At 43.5% G+C, this 15,470-nt stretch overlaps 4 protein-coding genes across 4 annotated transcripts; 2 read left to right on the plus strand and 2 right to left on the minus strand.

The window, feature by feature from the left end:
* Positions 1–567: 567 nt before the first annotated feature.
* On the minus strand, positions 568–1,362 carry PEX2_105970 (uncharacterized protein; the record flags this gene model as incomplete). Its single annotated transcript, XM_016747865.1, has 1 exon — positions 568–1,362. The coding sequence occupies one exon, from the start codon at positions 1,360–1,362 to the stop codon at positions 568–570; it is 795 nt and encodes a 264-aa protein (XP_016593352.1).
* A 1,783-nt stretch (positions 1,363–3,145) lies between these two features.
* PEX2_105980 (uncharacterized protein) lies at positions 3,146–3,517 on the minus strand (the record flags this gene model as incomplete). The annotated part of the gene is made up of 1 exon (XM_016747866.1): positions 3,146–3,517. The coding sequence occupies one exon, from the start codon at positions 3,515–3,517 to the stop codon at positions 3,146–3,148; it is 372 nt and encodes a 123-aa protein (XP_016593353.1).
* A 7,533-nt stretch (positions 3,518–11,050) lies between these two features.
* PEX2_105990 (uncharacterized protein) lies at positions 11,051–11,809 on the plus strand (the record flags this gene model as incomplete). Its single annotated transcript, XM_016747867.1, has 2 exons — positions 11,051–11,110; positions 11,489–11,809. 2 exons carry the CDS (start codon positions 11,051–11,053, stop codon positions 11,807–11,809), a joined length of 381 nt encoding a protein of 126 aa, XP_016593354.1.
* A 57-nt stretch (positions 11,810–11,866) lies between these two features.
* On the plus strand, positions 11,867–13,175 carry PEX2_106000 (uncharacterized protein; the record flags this gene model as incomplete). Its single annotated transcript, XM_016747868.1, has 2 exons — positions 11,867–12,091; positions 12,873–13,175. 2 exons carry the CDS (start codon positions 11,867–11,869, stop codon positions 13,173–13,175), a joined length of 528 nt encoding a protein of 175 aa, XP_016593355.1.
* Between the last annotated feature and the right edge of the window lie 2,295 nt (positions 13,176–15,470).

Raw genomic sequence — 15,470 nt, forward strand, 5'->3', positions numbered from 1 at the left:
AACAGCTTGTCTAGGAGGTCGTGTGGTTTGTAAAAAGAAATAGCAAGAGTCACTTTCTACGGTTCTAGCGGCGTATTCCAAGCCACGGATAGATCTTCTTGGCATATAGCATGCTCACGCAGTCTAGAACGAGAAAGCCTTTCCCTTGCTGGGGCCTTGTAACTACCATGTATAGGTGCCCGAGGAAATCGTCAAAGCCTTATTCTAGGACTTGATCATAACGAAGCAAATTTCGCTTGATGAATGCCTTCAGTTTGGAGAAATTTTTCAATACGTTGACATGTATTAGAAATCAGGCGGTTTTAGTATGATGAATCAGATCTGTAAATATCAAAACTCTGCTCTTCAAACTATGGGGTAAATTGGCAAAAAATGGGCAAAATATTGGCAAACTTTTAGAACACTAATTGCAAAGATGGAATGCGTTTTTCCGCTGGAGAATGGGCTCTGTTGTCTGAGCCATTTCCACGGTGAAGACCGCGCCAAAATCCGATAATCTCCCTGGTAATTCTTGTTTTTCTTTTCTTCCAGATCAACAACCACCTGTGCGCCCGATGACTTTCCACATCAGTAGCGCTCCATGATGAGCTGTGTCTTTAGCGAGTCCTGGGCTAGAAGCCAGCCCTTGCTCTGCAAGTAATCGGCTAAGCTCTTCTGCTCAGCGAGGGCTGTCGTACGGCTCTTCGTCTTGAAAGAAGCCTCGACAATGTACTCATCTTCCGTACCCGCCAAGTTGAGGATGGGCCAGACCTCGAGGTCAAGCTCTATCCCATTCCACGTGCCAACAGAGCGCCTGAAGAGGACATTGCCAAAAATACGTGACATTGCTAACGCTTTAGTGCCCCATTTGTCGTGATGCCAGTTGTCGAACTTGCCCGGCGCTTCGTCAATTAGCATTTTACGCGATTTGCCTATTCCCGGCAAGTCTGTTCCGCGATCCGTAGATGGTATATCTTTCTTGCGGCTGATTGAGAGTGTCTTCTTCTCGTATCCCCATTCGACTTGTGCCTTATAGTTCGTGTCGCCGGCGTCGAAGCCATCGTTATTGGCCGTAGTAAGAGCGGCGTCAATATCGCTACCCGTGATATCATACCGCTTCTTATACGTCAGCTCAAATTCGTCCTTGTTTTCGGTCTTACGTATGCGGGCGCTCCAGTCGGCTTTATAGATATCCTTAGAGCACGTGTCGAGGAACTGCACGTTTATCGCGGTGGTCGAGGCTGTATTGAAACTCGATAGGACAGTGTCCGTAAGCTCATGTTTAGAGCTGAGGACTGCAGTTGGGCTGAGCAAGAGCCTGACCTCGTAGTTGGGCGTCATATTTTGCACGGCCTCTGTGGGAGAGATAACGGTGGTGGCCATGGCTAAGGATCGGCGCGGAAGGAGACGTATAGTAGTAGCTGAGAGCTGGCGAGTAGGACGTGGAAGATGCGTATCGGGCAATAGAGGAACTATTATTACATAGACAGACAAATATGGTGTTTAATGATTGTTGTTCAGCAAATTTAGGAGTTCGGCTCTACCTAACAGCTAATATATAGACGGAGCAAAACAGTACGAGTTCTACGCAGAGTCCACTATACAGTGAACCAAATTTTTAGAATCCTTGCCAAACGATATGACACCATCGACTCTCACCCCATACGCCTCAATTGATTCATTTTCGAGAAACAATACTGCACCGAGTCTCAACGCAAAAGTTCACTATCATTGTGATAAAGCGCAGTCCATATATGCGTAATTTCCTGAAATATCAGATAATCATAACATTCTGAGCTTCCCTAGCACCAGTTTCAACGCTAAGTCAATATCATCTCTTAAAAATTCCTGTCGCTCAAATTGTATGGGTCACAAACCCACTACAGCAACATAGATACAGGGCTAATCCCAATGCACAAGCGGTGCGTATCAAGATGGCATGGCAAGACAATACCCAAAAACGATCATCCGAGCTCGCAACCTTGTGATAAGATGATCCATGGTTCGGCCATCGGCGGATCCGTGTCACTGCGAACGTCACATTCAGCTTATATACGGAGTATTACCAAACTTTATCAAGGATTGTCACAATCGTATCTAATTATTAATGGTTAACTTATTATTAGCATTTTCCTTTCATGCATATGTATCCACCTCGGAAATACATATGTACCATCTGTACGGAGTCCATGTTCTAACCTCTAGACACATTTCATCCTTGTAGACTCACTTAATATATACGGCGACCACTATATCCCAAATATAACAATTACTACTATGTGCATATGTGCTCTGTGCCTAGGTATTTCTCGATAGAGTCAGGGCTTAACTCATGGACGAAATATTGGTACAAGTTATGGATGGGATGGAGGAAGATGGTTTATTGTCTACCTGAGGCCAGCTAGCTAGATGCGGGCTTGATCGCATGACCACCGAGCCCACTCCAACACACATGGTTGCGTTGTATGTAAATGTTTAGATGCCTTAGGCACTCTCCCACTCAGGATATAGTTCTCCATCTGTCTCTCTCTCGGATCAATGGTGAGCAGTCGACCCATGTCACACCGTTATGGCGTTGTCGAAGGAAAATTATTTCTTCGTAGGGGTTTATATGTTGCTGTTTTTAAAAATCCTTTAACATGCCCCCCACTAGATTGCGACATTGCCCATCCACAGTGAGCGGTGGGCAATTTGGATTTTCGAGTGCCCGCCCACAACGCCCACCGCCCACGGGCATGCACACTATGCCCACCATTATATAAAGTTGTCTTAAATATACATAAAAATTAGTTATTAAGTAAACTGTATAAGGTGGTGCCCGTCCATGGGCATATCGATAATGTCCATTGCCCGCTTACATAAGGCCCATGGGCAATGCCTACCCGCCCGTAATATCGCACTCTACCCCCCACTACAATGGTTGATACATATACGCTATAAAATCTCTCTAAACTTGTTTCTAATGGAAGAGTATAACTATCTGATACTTTTAATGTATATATATGCTTATATAACAAAACTTTAAGGACAAAGAAGGGACATACGAGGCTCATATGTAGTGAGGACTAGTTATGCCCCCCACCACAACGGTTGATAATTATACGCTAGAAAATATCTCTATTCTGGTTTTAATTAAACGAGCCAAAAATATCAGTTACGCCAATATCTAGCTTATGCGATAGTTGTTCCAGCAACTCAGAGAGGCCAGCCATGTTTCCCATGAATACTTCGTAATTTCGGTCCAACTTCCAGCGCGTCGCTTTGGCAAGTCCGGATCCTTCCATCCATCACCCTGTGGATCGCAGATGAGCTCAGAAACTTGATCCTCATCATCCACGACACCTTCCAAGGCTTTTTCTAGCGTGTTTAGTAGAATAGCATGCTGTGTGCGAAGTCCTACTGAATAGCCTTTAAACTCCTGTCGGTACCGCCACAGACCCTTGATCTTCTCCATGCCGCGGACGTAGGCATCGATCTGGTTCACGAAGAGCGGAAGAATCGGGAGAGCGAGCCCTGAAACCTCAATACTGGTGACCATGCCCGGATCTGATATTTCGAGTTCAGGCTTGCAAAAGAAAAATGGGGTTTCAGCTGGATGGTACTGCTTACTCCAGTGACCCCGCACTAGAGCCGCAATGAAAGATACCCAAGATCTACATCCTAGCAAACATCTCACACCTCGATATTACCAGAGGCCTTGCAGCTTCACGCATAATGGTAGCAATATCGGAGCTATTGCAGGGCTGCCTCGCCCAGTTTGTCTCATTAATCAACTCAGACGCGCTCTCAATCTCTTGTAACGCAAACGAAATGGCCCCAAGCTCTGTGTGGAGCTTGAAAGACGACTGCAAGAAGTAAGTACCATGACTAAAAATGGGTTTTTGCTGTTACTAATTCGACTTAGGATATAAGGACCAATAACGACAATCATGGTCGGAGGATCAAAAGAAATTTTTCATATCCACGAATCTATCCTCCGAGCTTCTTCTCTGTTTTTCCAGAGGGCTATATCCGGGCTATAGACGGAATCTATAGAGGGTACTGTCTTACTCCTAGAAGATAACCCTCAGATATTCACTCTCTACTTACACTGGCTTTACTTTGCTAAAATCCCTGTGATTATTAAATATATAGAAAAGGAAGACTCAGGAAAGAACCGCAACGAGGAGTACTAGGCTCTCGTTAAGGCATATGTACTCAGTGACAAGGTACTCGATATAAAGTTTCAAAATGCGGTCATCGACGCAATTGTTAAAAAATTCTCTACGCCCGACGTATAAAATGGATTTTATTACTATCCCCATGGACACATTGTCAACTACATATACGAAAATACAACTGAGTCTTCCAAAATCCGCAATCTGTTTGTGGATATGCACGTGGACACTAGGGGGCCCAAATAGCTCACCAGAAAACTTCCACCGGAATTTCTCTATTCGGTTGTTGAAGGTCCCATGAAGAAAAGAACGTCTTCTTTAAATCCAATCAAATCATCCGATTATCATATGCAACCCTCGGTGGATTGACCAGCAACTCGTGACAATTCAGAAGATCATGACATCTTGCTCTAAGAGACAGCGTGAATTGATCATATAAACCACATTTGTATAGCTGTGTTACATTGATAATCCTAAGGATGTTTCGGTTATGATAATAAAGCCTTATAGAAGTAGAAGAAATTCCAAAGACACCAAAATATCTATAAATGTTATATTAAGTCAATAGAGAAGGAAAGATTGGAGATAGCTCTAAGTAGAGGGTAGCTAGAGATAACAGGTATAGTAGGTAACTATGTAGCAACAATATTGAGGATTACAATCAGTGAAGGGTCAAGTTAATAGCTAAAGTTGTTTGTTAGCATCTATGTATTTGTTGGTAATATATAACCAGCCCTAAATCCCACTAAATAGTACACAGATTGTCTACTTTATTTGCTCTTTTCAATTATCTCTCCTCTCTATCTTTTTTCTCTCACTATCCATCGCCTCCCACCAATCTTCCTCCCACCAATCTTCCTCCCACCAACCTTCCTCCCACCAACCTTCCTCCCACCAACCATCGTCTATCCTCATTCATCTCAAAAGTCTCAGCTTGGTGCTTAGTCCTTCAATTGCACAACCTTTCAAACCTTTTCATGCGATATCACAGGTGAGAGCCTTGTGCACCACCTCACTTCAGCTTTACCAAGAACGATCTTCCGAGCGAATGTTCAAGGCTCCCTCTGGTTCCACAAACCACACCCACAGGGTCAATTCATATGATCGACAAGACACGAGGAACCTCAAATGCCTATGATATCTTATATAAAATCAGTCGGAGCTATGTCGTTCCCTTCATTTATGTAGTACCTTCCGTTCTGGAACCCAGGGTCTCCTTTTTAACTTCGCACTTTTTTTCCTCTCCTCTTTGGTCAATAAAAGATTTCCGCTAATTTTTTCTTCCTAGCCCTTCATCAAACATATTATAAGGCATATCTTAAGGATGGTTCGATCTTCAGTTTTCGCAGCCATCCTTGAAGGCCATCTTCAAGAGGCACAAGAGCAGACAGTAAACCTAGAAGAAATAGGCGGCGTCGCCTCTCAGCGGAGTCTTGAAGCACTCCTCCAATGGATATACCTTGGGTTTGTAAAATCCGATCCACCTCCTACAGAATCCCGACTGCCATCGACGGGATGTTCATCTTCTCTCAGGGAATTTTTGACTCGGAATTCAAGGACCAACAGCGGCAATCATGGTCGGACCCTTGAAGGGGCCTTTCTATGTCTATGAATCAACTACCTATGTCTCTTTATTCTCTTTTAATAAGGCTACGTCGGGATCGTGGAAAGAATCCAAGGAGCACGTCAATTCATGCCATCAACGAGACACAAAGATCTTGGGAGCCTCGAATGCTCAGGGTATCTTATAACGAAAAACTCAGAAATGGAGGAAAACTCGGATTGACCCGAAGAGGCAACGAAAAGACACAAAACGCACCATGGAGGATGTCTTGAACATGGATATCAAAAGAACAATTTCATATTCACGAATTCATCCTCCGCACTTCTTATTTGTCTTTCTAGGAGGCTATGTCTGGACCAGTGACGGAATCGGAGCACGCTGTTACTCTCCCGGAAGATGACCCTCAGATATTCGCTCTGTACTCACACTGGCTTTACTTTGCCAAAATCCCTGTTATTGTCGAAAGTGCAAAAAAGGAAGACCTAGCAAAGAACCGCGCTGAGGAGTACTGTGCTCCCCTCAAGGCATATGTGCTTGGACCCTTGAAAGAGACTTTCTACGTCAACCACCAACCGAGACATGAAGCATAACCACAACGACGATGATGAGCTCGATCGTGATGCTTCGCGGTAGCATAGACGTCTCACAACTAGAGAAGAAGTAGCGCTCCTCTCATCTCTCAATGCATCTCACATTCCACCATCTTGGACATAGTCCTTCCTTGACAAATACACTGTGAGTTCTCTCCGCCATGGTATCTTACCCAGTTCCTTACACCTAAAACCAGTATACCTTTACAAAAACCCCGGAGAGCATATTTCCGCTGCCATCAAGCTCATAAGGCTCGCCGACAAATACGGGATGACGAGGATCGAATCCCAGATAGCAAAGATTATAAAGGATGCCATTCTTGCTAATTCAAATTCCGCCGCGGCGGAAAGATAAAGTCATTTCAGCAAATTCCTTACGCAATAGACACCGATATCTATCTAAAATTAAATGTTTTTTTTTCTCTCTCCTGCGTATCCACTATATTTAGGTTCGTTAAAGAGCGTAGAGGAAAAAAATAGTTTAATTTAAAGAGGTCCTTTTATTACCTGTTCAGATTAATCCGGTCTTCTTTTTTTGTATCTTCGACGATGATAAGGATTTCGCCAAAGTAAAGCCAGTATGAATACAAGGCAAATATCTAGGGTTATCTTCCGGGAGAGTAACAGTGTGCTCTATGGGTTCCGTCCATGTTCCAGACATAGCCATCTGGAATAAAGAAGAAGTGTGGAGGATGGATTTGTGGACATGAAGACGTTCGTTTGATGTCCATCTTCAAGACATCCTCATGATGCGTTTAGTATCCTTTTGGCTGTGTCTTCGGTTCTTTACTGAGTCTTCCTTTTTTGCACATTCGATAGCCACAGAGACTTTGGCAAAGTAAAGCAAAGCCAGTGTGAATTTAGAGCGAATATCCGGGGGCCATCTTGACTGGCGACTCTACGCATAGCAGCCCTTTTAAAATTGTGTATTCAAGGCCGTTTTGGATTCGAATTTGAACGAAGGGACTTTGAAATAGTGGGAGTCTCCTAGATAATGAAGTGTTAAACAGTGGACACCATTTCCGAGTGTATAATACCTTACTTACGCAACACAGCGGCCTTCTTCAAGATGGAACAGCAGGCTTAAGAACCCGATCCAGTTACTCGGACAGAACCAGCATTCATAGATTGGCAGACCCAGAGGGTGGTTAGGGTCCTGTCGAGCTGCAGGGTGCTGGACATAATGGGTGGTGGAGTGTGGATGTAGTTGTGAAGTCGATGTGGATGATTGGAAATGAATCAATCGATGGTCGATCGACGGTGGATGTGAGGATGATAATCGAGGATGAGATTTGTAGATGTAGAAATGCCCCTTTAAAGGTCTGACCATGATCTACTGTTGGCCCTCGCATTCTGAGTCACAAGTTCCCCGAGAGAAGAAGACGAACATCCTATTAATAGCAGCCGGGATGCCGTAGGGGATGGATCGGATTTGACAACCTAAGATATAGCCATTGAAAGAGTACTTCAAGACTCCTCTTAGAGACAACGTCTTCCATTCGTTCTAAGCCTACTATCTGCTCTTAGGTCTCTCGAAAATGGGCTTCAAGTATGGCTGTGAAGACTGGCGACTCTGCGTAGAGTAGCCCTTTGGAAATTGTGTATTCACAGCTATTTTGGGGCCGTCTTCCGGGAGTTTGAGGCAAAATTACTCCGTTCTCATCACTGCCTTGTCAACTGCAACAAATGATCGGTGCAGTCACGGTAGATAATGACAGGCGTGAAAATCAAACGGGGGCTGTTACCGGAGCAAGCTAGCCCATGGCCCGCCTCCTACTTAGGAGTGGCTTGACGATTCGAATAGAGATAGTTGCTTAGAGGATGGCAATATCTTTGAATAGAGAGGCTTGTGGAGCGTAGAGAGAAAAATTGAATAGAGCTTCTGAAGGCTTATAATATGGTAATAGAAGACTGCATCGAAGTGCGTGATGGGATTGGAGATATGGATTGGAGAGTTGATAAAGCTAGGTGAGTTCTAGACTATGAAATCTAACAGAACTAAACTGCATAGAATAGAAGAATTCTGTAAGATGATATTATAGTACTAGAAATGAAATTATAAAACTGCCTGGTTTATATGTAGAAAGAAGCTTATATTGATAGGCCTCTTATTCTTGGAAACCCTTAACAGATAGATATAAATCTGCTCTAGAATGGCTTTATAGTAAATCATAGGTTCTAGTACTTGATAACTATAGATGCCTATATCGGCCCAGCATCGGACTTAATCTACCACGAACCCCGATTCGAACCCGGGTAGAACCTTTTTTTTTACTAAAAGTATGCAAGAATATTCCGCCGCGTTTATGGCCTTGTGATGCTTTTTGAGCTGGTCTTTTTAGATGTATGTGAAGGTGCTAAAAAGGCATACTTTGTGCATGTATAACTAGGGGAAATGGTTTGTTAGGCCGTCTATTGGTTGCTAGGATTTAATCTTTGGCCTCTTAGCTATCTTATTCTACATTACCTACTTAGTACCTCTCTAGGTTAACCTATTTTCCGTTTCTACGCTCTTTAGCAAACTTAGATAAAGTAGTTACGTAGGAGAGAGAAAGGAAAATATTTACTTTTAGATAGATATCGGTATCCGTTACGTAAGAAACTTGCCGAAACAATATCTGTATCATTCAGCCAATAGGTGTTACTGTCGATAGGCGTAAGTCTTTCCGTCGCGGTAGGATCTGGATTAGCAATAATGGCATCCTTGATAATTTATGCTATCTGAGCTTCAATCCTAGTAATCCCGTATTTAAGTACGCTCTCGATACCTATCGAGCTCGTAAGACTTAGCGACAAATACTGGCTACCACAATTGAAGCTCATATATCCCAGATTATAAAGGATATTATTCTTGCCAACCTAGATCCTGCCGCGACAAGGGCTAATTAGGGCTTAGGACGTACACCCATCTAGATACTAACTATAAAAGGCCTCCCATATCTCTTCCTCTTTCCATTTTCCTTCTTTCCTACCATATCTCTACGTCCCCGACGGCTGGAAACGGCCGTAACATCAACACAGATTGGCTGAAAGAGGAATACATCATTTCAACCGCCCTTGAGCTCGCAAGACTTGTCAACAAGTACGGTAGACCACAAGGTAAAGTTATATTCGCCTATAAGAGTGGGAACGAGCTATAAGAGCTTTGGCTCTGCGAAGCTAGTTGTTGAAAATATGATAAAGGTATAGTAACTGTCGAAGGAGAGGGGTACGTTGGGACCGTTTGCTAGTGTTGCAACCTGCGTTAGGCGTGTGAGGCCCGGCCGGTTAGCGCGCTGTGTAGCATAGCACTAGTAACGACGGTGATGCCGAGGATGACGATAGCTTCGATGGAGAGGCTAATGATGAAGCTCACGATGATGAGAAGGTCGAATAGAGCTTTCAGGGGCTCATAGCCTGTCTAGAGAGGACTATGTCGAAGTGCATGGTTGAATCTGAGATAGCATTGGGTAGAGAGTTGTAGAAGCTAAGTTCTATACTATGAAATCTGACAGTATAGCCATTAGAGGAGTCCTTTAAGACTCCACTTCGAGATAACGCTTTCTATCTTCTAGTTCTAGTTTCTACTTTTATACGTCTCGGAAAGTAGACTTTAAATATCGCTAGGAAGACTAGAGACTCTACGTAGGGTAGCCCTTTAGAAATTGTACATTCACAAATGTTTGAATTCGAATTTTAATAAGTGGACTATGAAATAGTGGAAGCCTTCTTTATACGTAATAAAGTGTTAGACAGTGGATGTCAGTCCCTAAAAAAATCTTACGCTGTTGTAGAGTGCTCAGTACCTCCTTGCTCATTTTAACTGGCTTGTTACTCATTTTGAAGAAAGTGAATAATAGCCTTATCCGGAGAGAAGTGACTGATATGAAGCTTTCAGTCGTCATAGGAGTCTTAGTATAGTCGTGCTTTTGCGTTTGCTTTAAGGGACGCCCAACAGATCTAGAGTATTGACTTACAACAACAATTCCAGCAACGCCTCCGCCAATTCGAAGCAATTCTACACTTTATACCAGCGTAAAAAAGTGTACACTATAGGGAAATGGCATCTCAGCCCCGCTAACACTAATGCCAAATTAGCTAACGCGGTCAACCTCCCAGATATCAACGATCCTGCTCCCACTACAGCTGATACCGTCACCGGCATGCTACATTACAACAACCTTTTCAGCAACCAAGTTTCAAGAACCATTGTTCAAAAACAAAGGTCTAAACTCAAAGGGAACTTCAGTCGTCAAATTCATAGCTTCTAACTTAACTTCTATAAGCACTCAATGCATCTCACATTCACCATGTACTTCGATGTAGTCCTCTCCCGACAATAAGTCCTCTTCCAGGAAGTCCCTTTATGAACACGGCATGATCTTCGTTGTTTTTATGTAATTGCAATGGTTGACTTTATTATTATAGATCATGTTCTGTCCGTAGATATCTGGTAATCACAGGATATTACTTCAATGGGGGAATGGCTTGAGGAGAATGGCTTCAATATCTTGGATAATAGTTTGAATGCTTGAACAATACTGGATGGAACAATAACTTGGTTAATAGCTTGAACAATAGTTTGAGAGCTCAATAACAATGGCGTAAGGGATTAGGCCAAAGGAAGTAAATCGAAACTGAGATGTAGTGAGCTGGGCATGTGACCCTGGATGAAAATGCTTTCCCTGTCTCTCTCTCCTCTCCTCTCTCTCTCCTCTCTCTCTCTCCTCTCTCTCTCTCCTCTCTCTCTCTCTCTTCTCTCTCTCTGAGCAACCACCACAATGTCGTCCCGCCTCGCAAGGGACCGTAAAGAAAAGGGTGAAAGAAAGAGAGATGAAGCTGTAAGTCAAAATCTTCTATAGCTCTACCTCATCTGTCTCGTATTGCATCCAATGATGACATGGACCATCCACCTCGCGATGGGCTTCATCCCGTCTCGTCTTTGTCTGATTGATTCCCATCAACCCCCATCAATTTTCATCATGTCTGATCAACTCTGATCGATCCCTGTTGTGTCTGATCAACTCTGATCTCCTTGTTGTGTCTGACCAACTCTGATCTCCTTGTTGTGTCTGATCAACTTGTCTGACCAACTCTGATCTCCTTGTTGTGTCTGATCGATTCATTTTTATCGTACCCTTACATCAATTCCTTTTAAGGCAGCCCTGATCGATAAGTTCTTGTTCGTTATATTTTGAGCATGCTAACTGAATGAATAGCAGGGAAAAGAAGAGCAGCGCCGCCATGACTATGTCAAGTTCATGGCCGAGGGGTTAAAGACGGCGTTCGATTTGGATCGCCGCTCCGAATCTCCGCGGGAGCGACAAGCTCCCCCCGCGAGCGATCCCCCCCCCGCCGCCGCCGTGAAGAAGACTCCCGCCGCGCCCCCCCCTACCATCAACAGGCTCCCGGTCGAGATCACTCCCGGGTTGCGACCTCCCGCCCGCCCCGTCGACAAGAACCCCGGGGCTACCAACAATGGTCCGGTGGACAATCTTCCCGGACCTCCGGCCGACATGATTCCCGCGCGGCCGACTTGATCCAACGGGGCCTGCCCCTCAACACCCCCTCAGGCCCCCCCCCACCGTGGACTCGGTATGTCACGGTGGGCCACTCGTCAAGCCCCTCCTCAGGAGGAGGCGAGCCGTGGGCTGGCTCGCTCCGGCACGAACAGCGCCCGTGAGGGCCCGCCCGCCAGCACCACCACCACCGCCGCCGCCAGCACCACCCCCGCCGCCAACAACCCCGGGCCCGCTACATCGTTGTCTCCTGACAGCGATGTTGAAATGCCGCCTCTCCCACCTTCCCCCAGCTACCTTGGGGTGCCGTTGCCGGCTTCGCCGTCTCCGGTGCAGTCACCACGGTAAAAAAAAAAAAAAAAAAAAAAAAAAAAAAAAAAAAAAAAAAAAAAAAAAAAAAAAAAAAAAAAAAAAAAAAAAAAAAAAAAAAAAAAAAAAAAAAAAAAAAAAAAAAAAAAAAAAAAAAAAAAAAAAAAAAAAAAAAAAAAAAAAAAAAAAAAAAAAAAAAAAAAAAAAAAAAAAAAAAAAAAAAAAAAAAAAAAAAAAAAAAAAAAAAAAAAAAAAAAAAAAAAAAAAAAAAAAAAAAAAAAAAAAAAAAAAAAAAAAAAAAAAAAAAAAAAAAAAAAAAAAAAAAAAAAAAAAAAAAAAAAAAAAAAAAAAAAAAAAAAAAAAAAAAAAAAAAAAAAAAAAAAAAAAAAAAAAAAAAAAAAAAAAAAAAAAAAAAAAAAAAAAAAAAAAAAAAAAAAAAAAAAAAAAAAAAAAAAAAAAAAAAAAAAAAAAAAAAAAAAAAATTAATTGATACGACGACGGACCTTTTTTTGTTTGTTTTTTTTTTTTACTTTAAATCATATTATCAAAGGTGCCCTCGGGCTACCTGTTTCCTCAATTTTCCCCTTAAAAATAGATCAAACTCAATCGCCGAAGTCGGTTGTTTTACATTAGCAGTTCGCGCAACATATTAACGGCGTCACGAGAAACCTGGAGCACTAGCAGCGGCTCTGCAAATACAATAAAAATAGTAGCAATTTGGCATTCTGGACATCATTGTGGTGACGATGATGATGATTCCATTGACCCGATGTAGCTCGCTATAAAATACATGCTGCTATGCGGGGATGGCGTCCAAGAGCCTGTTCCCGATGATGAGTGTCCCCTTCCCTCTGCAATGTACCTCTCGCTCTTTTATCTCTCATTTCCCTCCCAGGCTCCCAGTAGAGAAGATGCATGGGCTGCCGCCTCCCGCCATCCGGTGAGTAGGAATGGTATGGCTCGATCTGGTGAATTTGACTCTGGAATCAATGCGGGCAGAATGTGGACTTGCATTCGCACCTTCTTTTCCCAGGCGGCTGCCAACAAGCATGTGGATTTGGATGCCAAGAATCATTAGGAGCCAACTGTTCCCCGCGAGACATGCTCGGAATTGTTGGGAGATGCAAGATGCAGCGGGGTCGCCATCCCCGGTAGGGTCGGCCTTATGAGATGTCTTTGAACCAACAGTGTAGTCGGCATCCTTTCGATCAGCTTTATGAGGAAAAAAATTCGAAGCCGGTGTTTCAGATTTGAGATACAGCGAAGTATGCGCAGTTGAGCTGGCGATCAAGCCGCGGATTTTAAAGGGAGCAGTAGTAGTGAATACCTCCATCTCAACCAAAGAATTGGGCATGGTCATCCGTTCTCTGAAGTCCGAAGGGTTGATAAGGGGGGGTAACTTGAAATTGGTAACCAAGTTGGTACCGGAGCGAGTTAAGCCACAGCTTGCCTCTCCATGCTTGGATGTAAAAGGTCGGTCCCTGGCAAAAAGGCCCCCAAGGAAGTAGATGTAAAAGATTGGTCGAGTTAAGACTCGTTTTGAATCCCATATATATTGATTTGAGATTCTGGGAATGCTTGTGAATGGAGAGGAATTGGTAGTTGCGGTATTAAGATTTGATACCTGCGAAGAGATTTAGCGACGAAACTGTGAAAGCTTGAATAGTAGTGATACCTATGGTACTGAATGCTTGCGAGTGATGACGATTTGATAGTGATGGTATTAGGGTTTGATGCTTGTGAGTGAAGGTTTGGTATTTAAGGTATTGAGATTTGATGCTTGCGAGCGAAGAGGATTTGATAGTAAAAGTATTAAGATTTTGTACCTGCGAAGAGATTTAGCGACGAAACTATGAAAGCTTGAATAGCAGTGATACCTATGGTACTGAAGACTTGCGAGTGATGAGGATTTGATAGCGGTGGTATTAGGATTTGAAGCTTGCGAGTGAAGGTTTTGTAGTTGCGGTATTAGGATTTGATGCTTGAGAGTGAAGGTTTTGTAGTTGTGGTATTGGGATTTGATATTTGCGATTGAAGAGAGATTTGATAGTTGCGGTATTAGGATTTTGTACCTGTGAAGAGATTTAGCGACGAAACTATGAAAGCTTGAATAGTAGTAATACCTATGGTACTGAAGACTTGCGAGTGATGAGGATTTGATAGCGGTGGTATTAGGATTTGAAGCTTGCGAGTGAAGGTTTGGTAGTTGCGGTATTAGGATTTGATGCTTGAGAGTGAAGGTTTTGTAGTTGTGGTATTGGGATTTGATATTTGCGATTGAAGAGAGATTTGATAGTTGCGGTATTAGGATTTTGTACCTGTGAAGAGATTTAGCGACGAAACTATGAAAGCTTGAATAGTAGTAATACCTATGGTACTGAAGACTTGCGAGTGATGAGGATTTGATAGCGGTGGTATTAGGATTTGAAGCTTGCGAGTGAAGGTTTGGTAGTTGCGGTATTAAGATTTGATGCTTGTGACTCAATGTCATGTTTGCGAGTGAAGAGAGATTTGATAGTGGTGGTATTCGGGTTTGATGCTTGCGAGTAAAGGTTTAGTAGTTGGGAGTGAAGAGAGAGTTGATAGTTTCGATTGGGTTGGTTTGTTTTGGGTGAATAAGATTGAATTTGCGTTCAGTTGGGCCAGTCATGAATGAACAGTATGTCCGAATCCGAGATCAGAAGTTCGATTCGCACATCCAACCTCCTCCCCTCCTCTCGCCCTTCTCTTGAGTGACACTCTTTGGGGACGATCCTCATTCAACCAAGCAAACCAATTCCCAAGTCAAACTCACCAGATCCCTCCTCCTCCTCCTCCTCCTCCTCCTCCTCCTCCTCCTCCTCCGAGCCACGACCCTTAATTAGTGCGGTTGCCCAATTTCCGCACTCATACCAGTATCCCCGGCACCTCTTTCCTAGGCATCCTTCTCAAGCTTATGCATGGTTCTCATTTTTGTTTGCAGAGGATGATGAATTTGGAGTGGTTCCATATCATGCCCTGGCGTTTCATCATTGAGAGTAAGAATAACATATGAGAAATACCCAGGAGAAGATCGGTGGCTGACAGTAAACACAGGGAGGTAGCCCGGTTTTTGTCACAGGACCAGCTATGAGAGCAACGGAGTTGAGGATGGATTTCGACAAGATCGGCCAATCTTTTAAACAGCCACATGAGATTTGCCTTTCTTTTGTCACTCGATGAAGGCCGCTGCCGCATTGCCAATTCTCATGCTTTTCCATGGTTGCCGTGAAGGGGCTATGGAGCTCCTGTCGATGCTGCGGGCTTTTGTCAATTCTGCAGGCCTTTATCGACGCAGATTACTCCCGTTGACATTGGGAGCGCCCGTTGACGCTGCAGATGGTTCCTGTCAACG

This window comes from Penicillium expansum (assembly GCF_000769745.1).
Source record: "Penicillium expansum strain MD-8 chromosome Unknown contig362, whole genome shotgun sequence".
Lineage (NCBI taxonomy): Eukaryota > Fungi > Ascomycota > Eurotiomycetes > Eurotiales > Aspergillaceae > Penicillium > Penicillium expansum.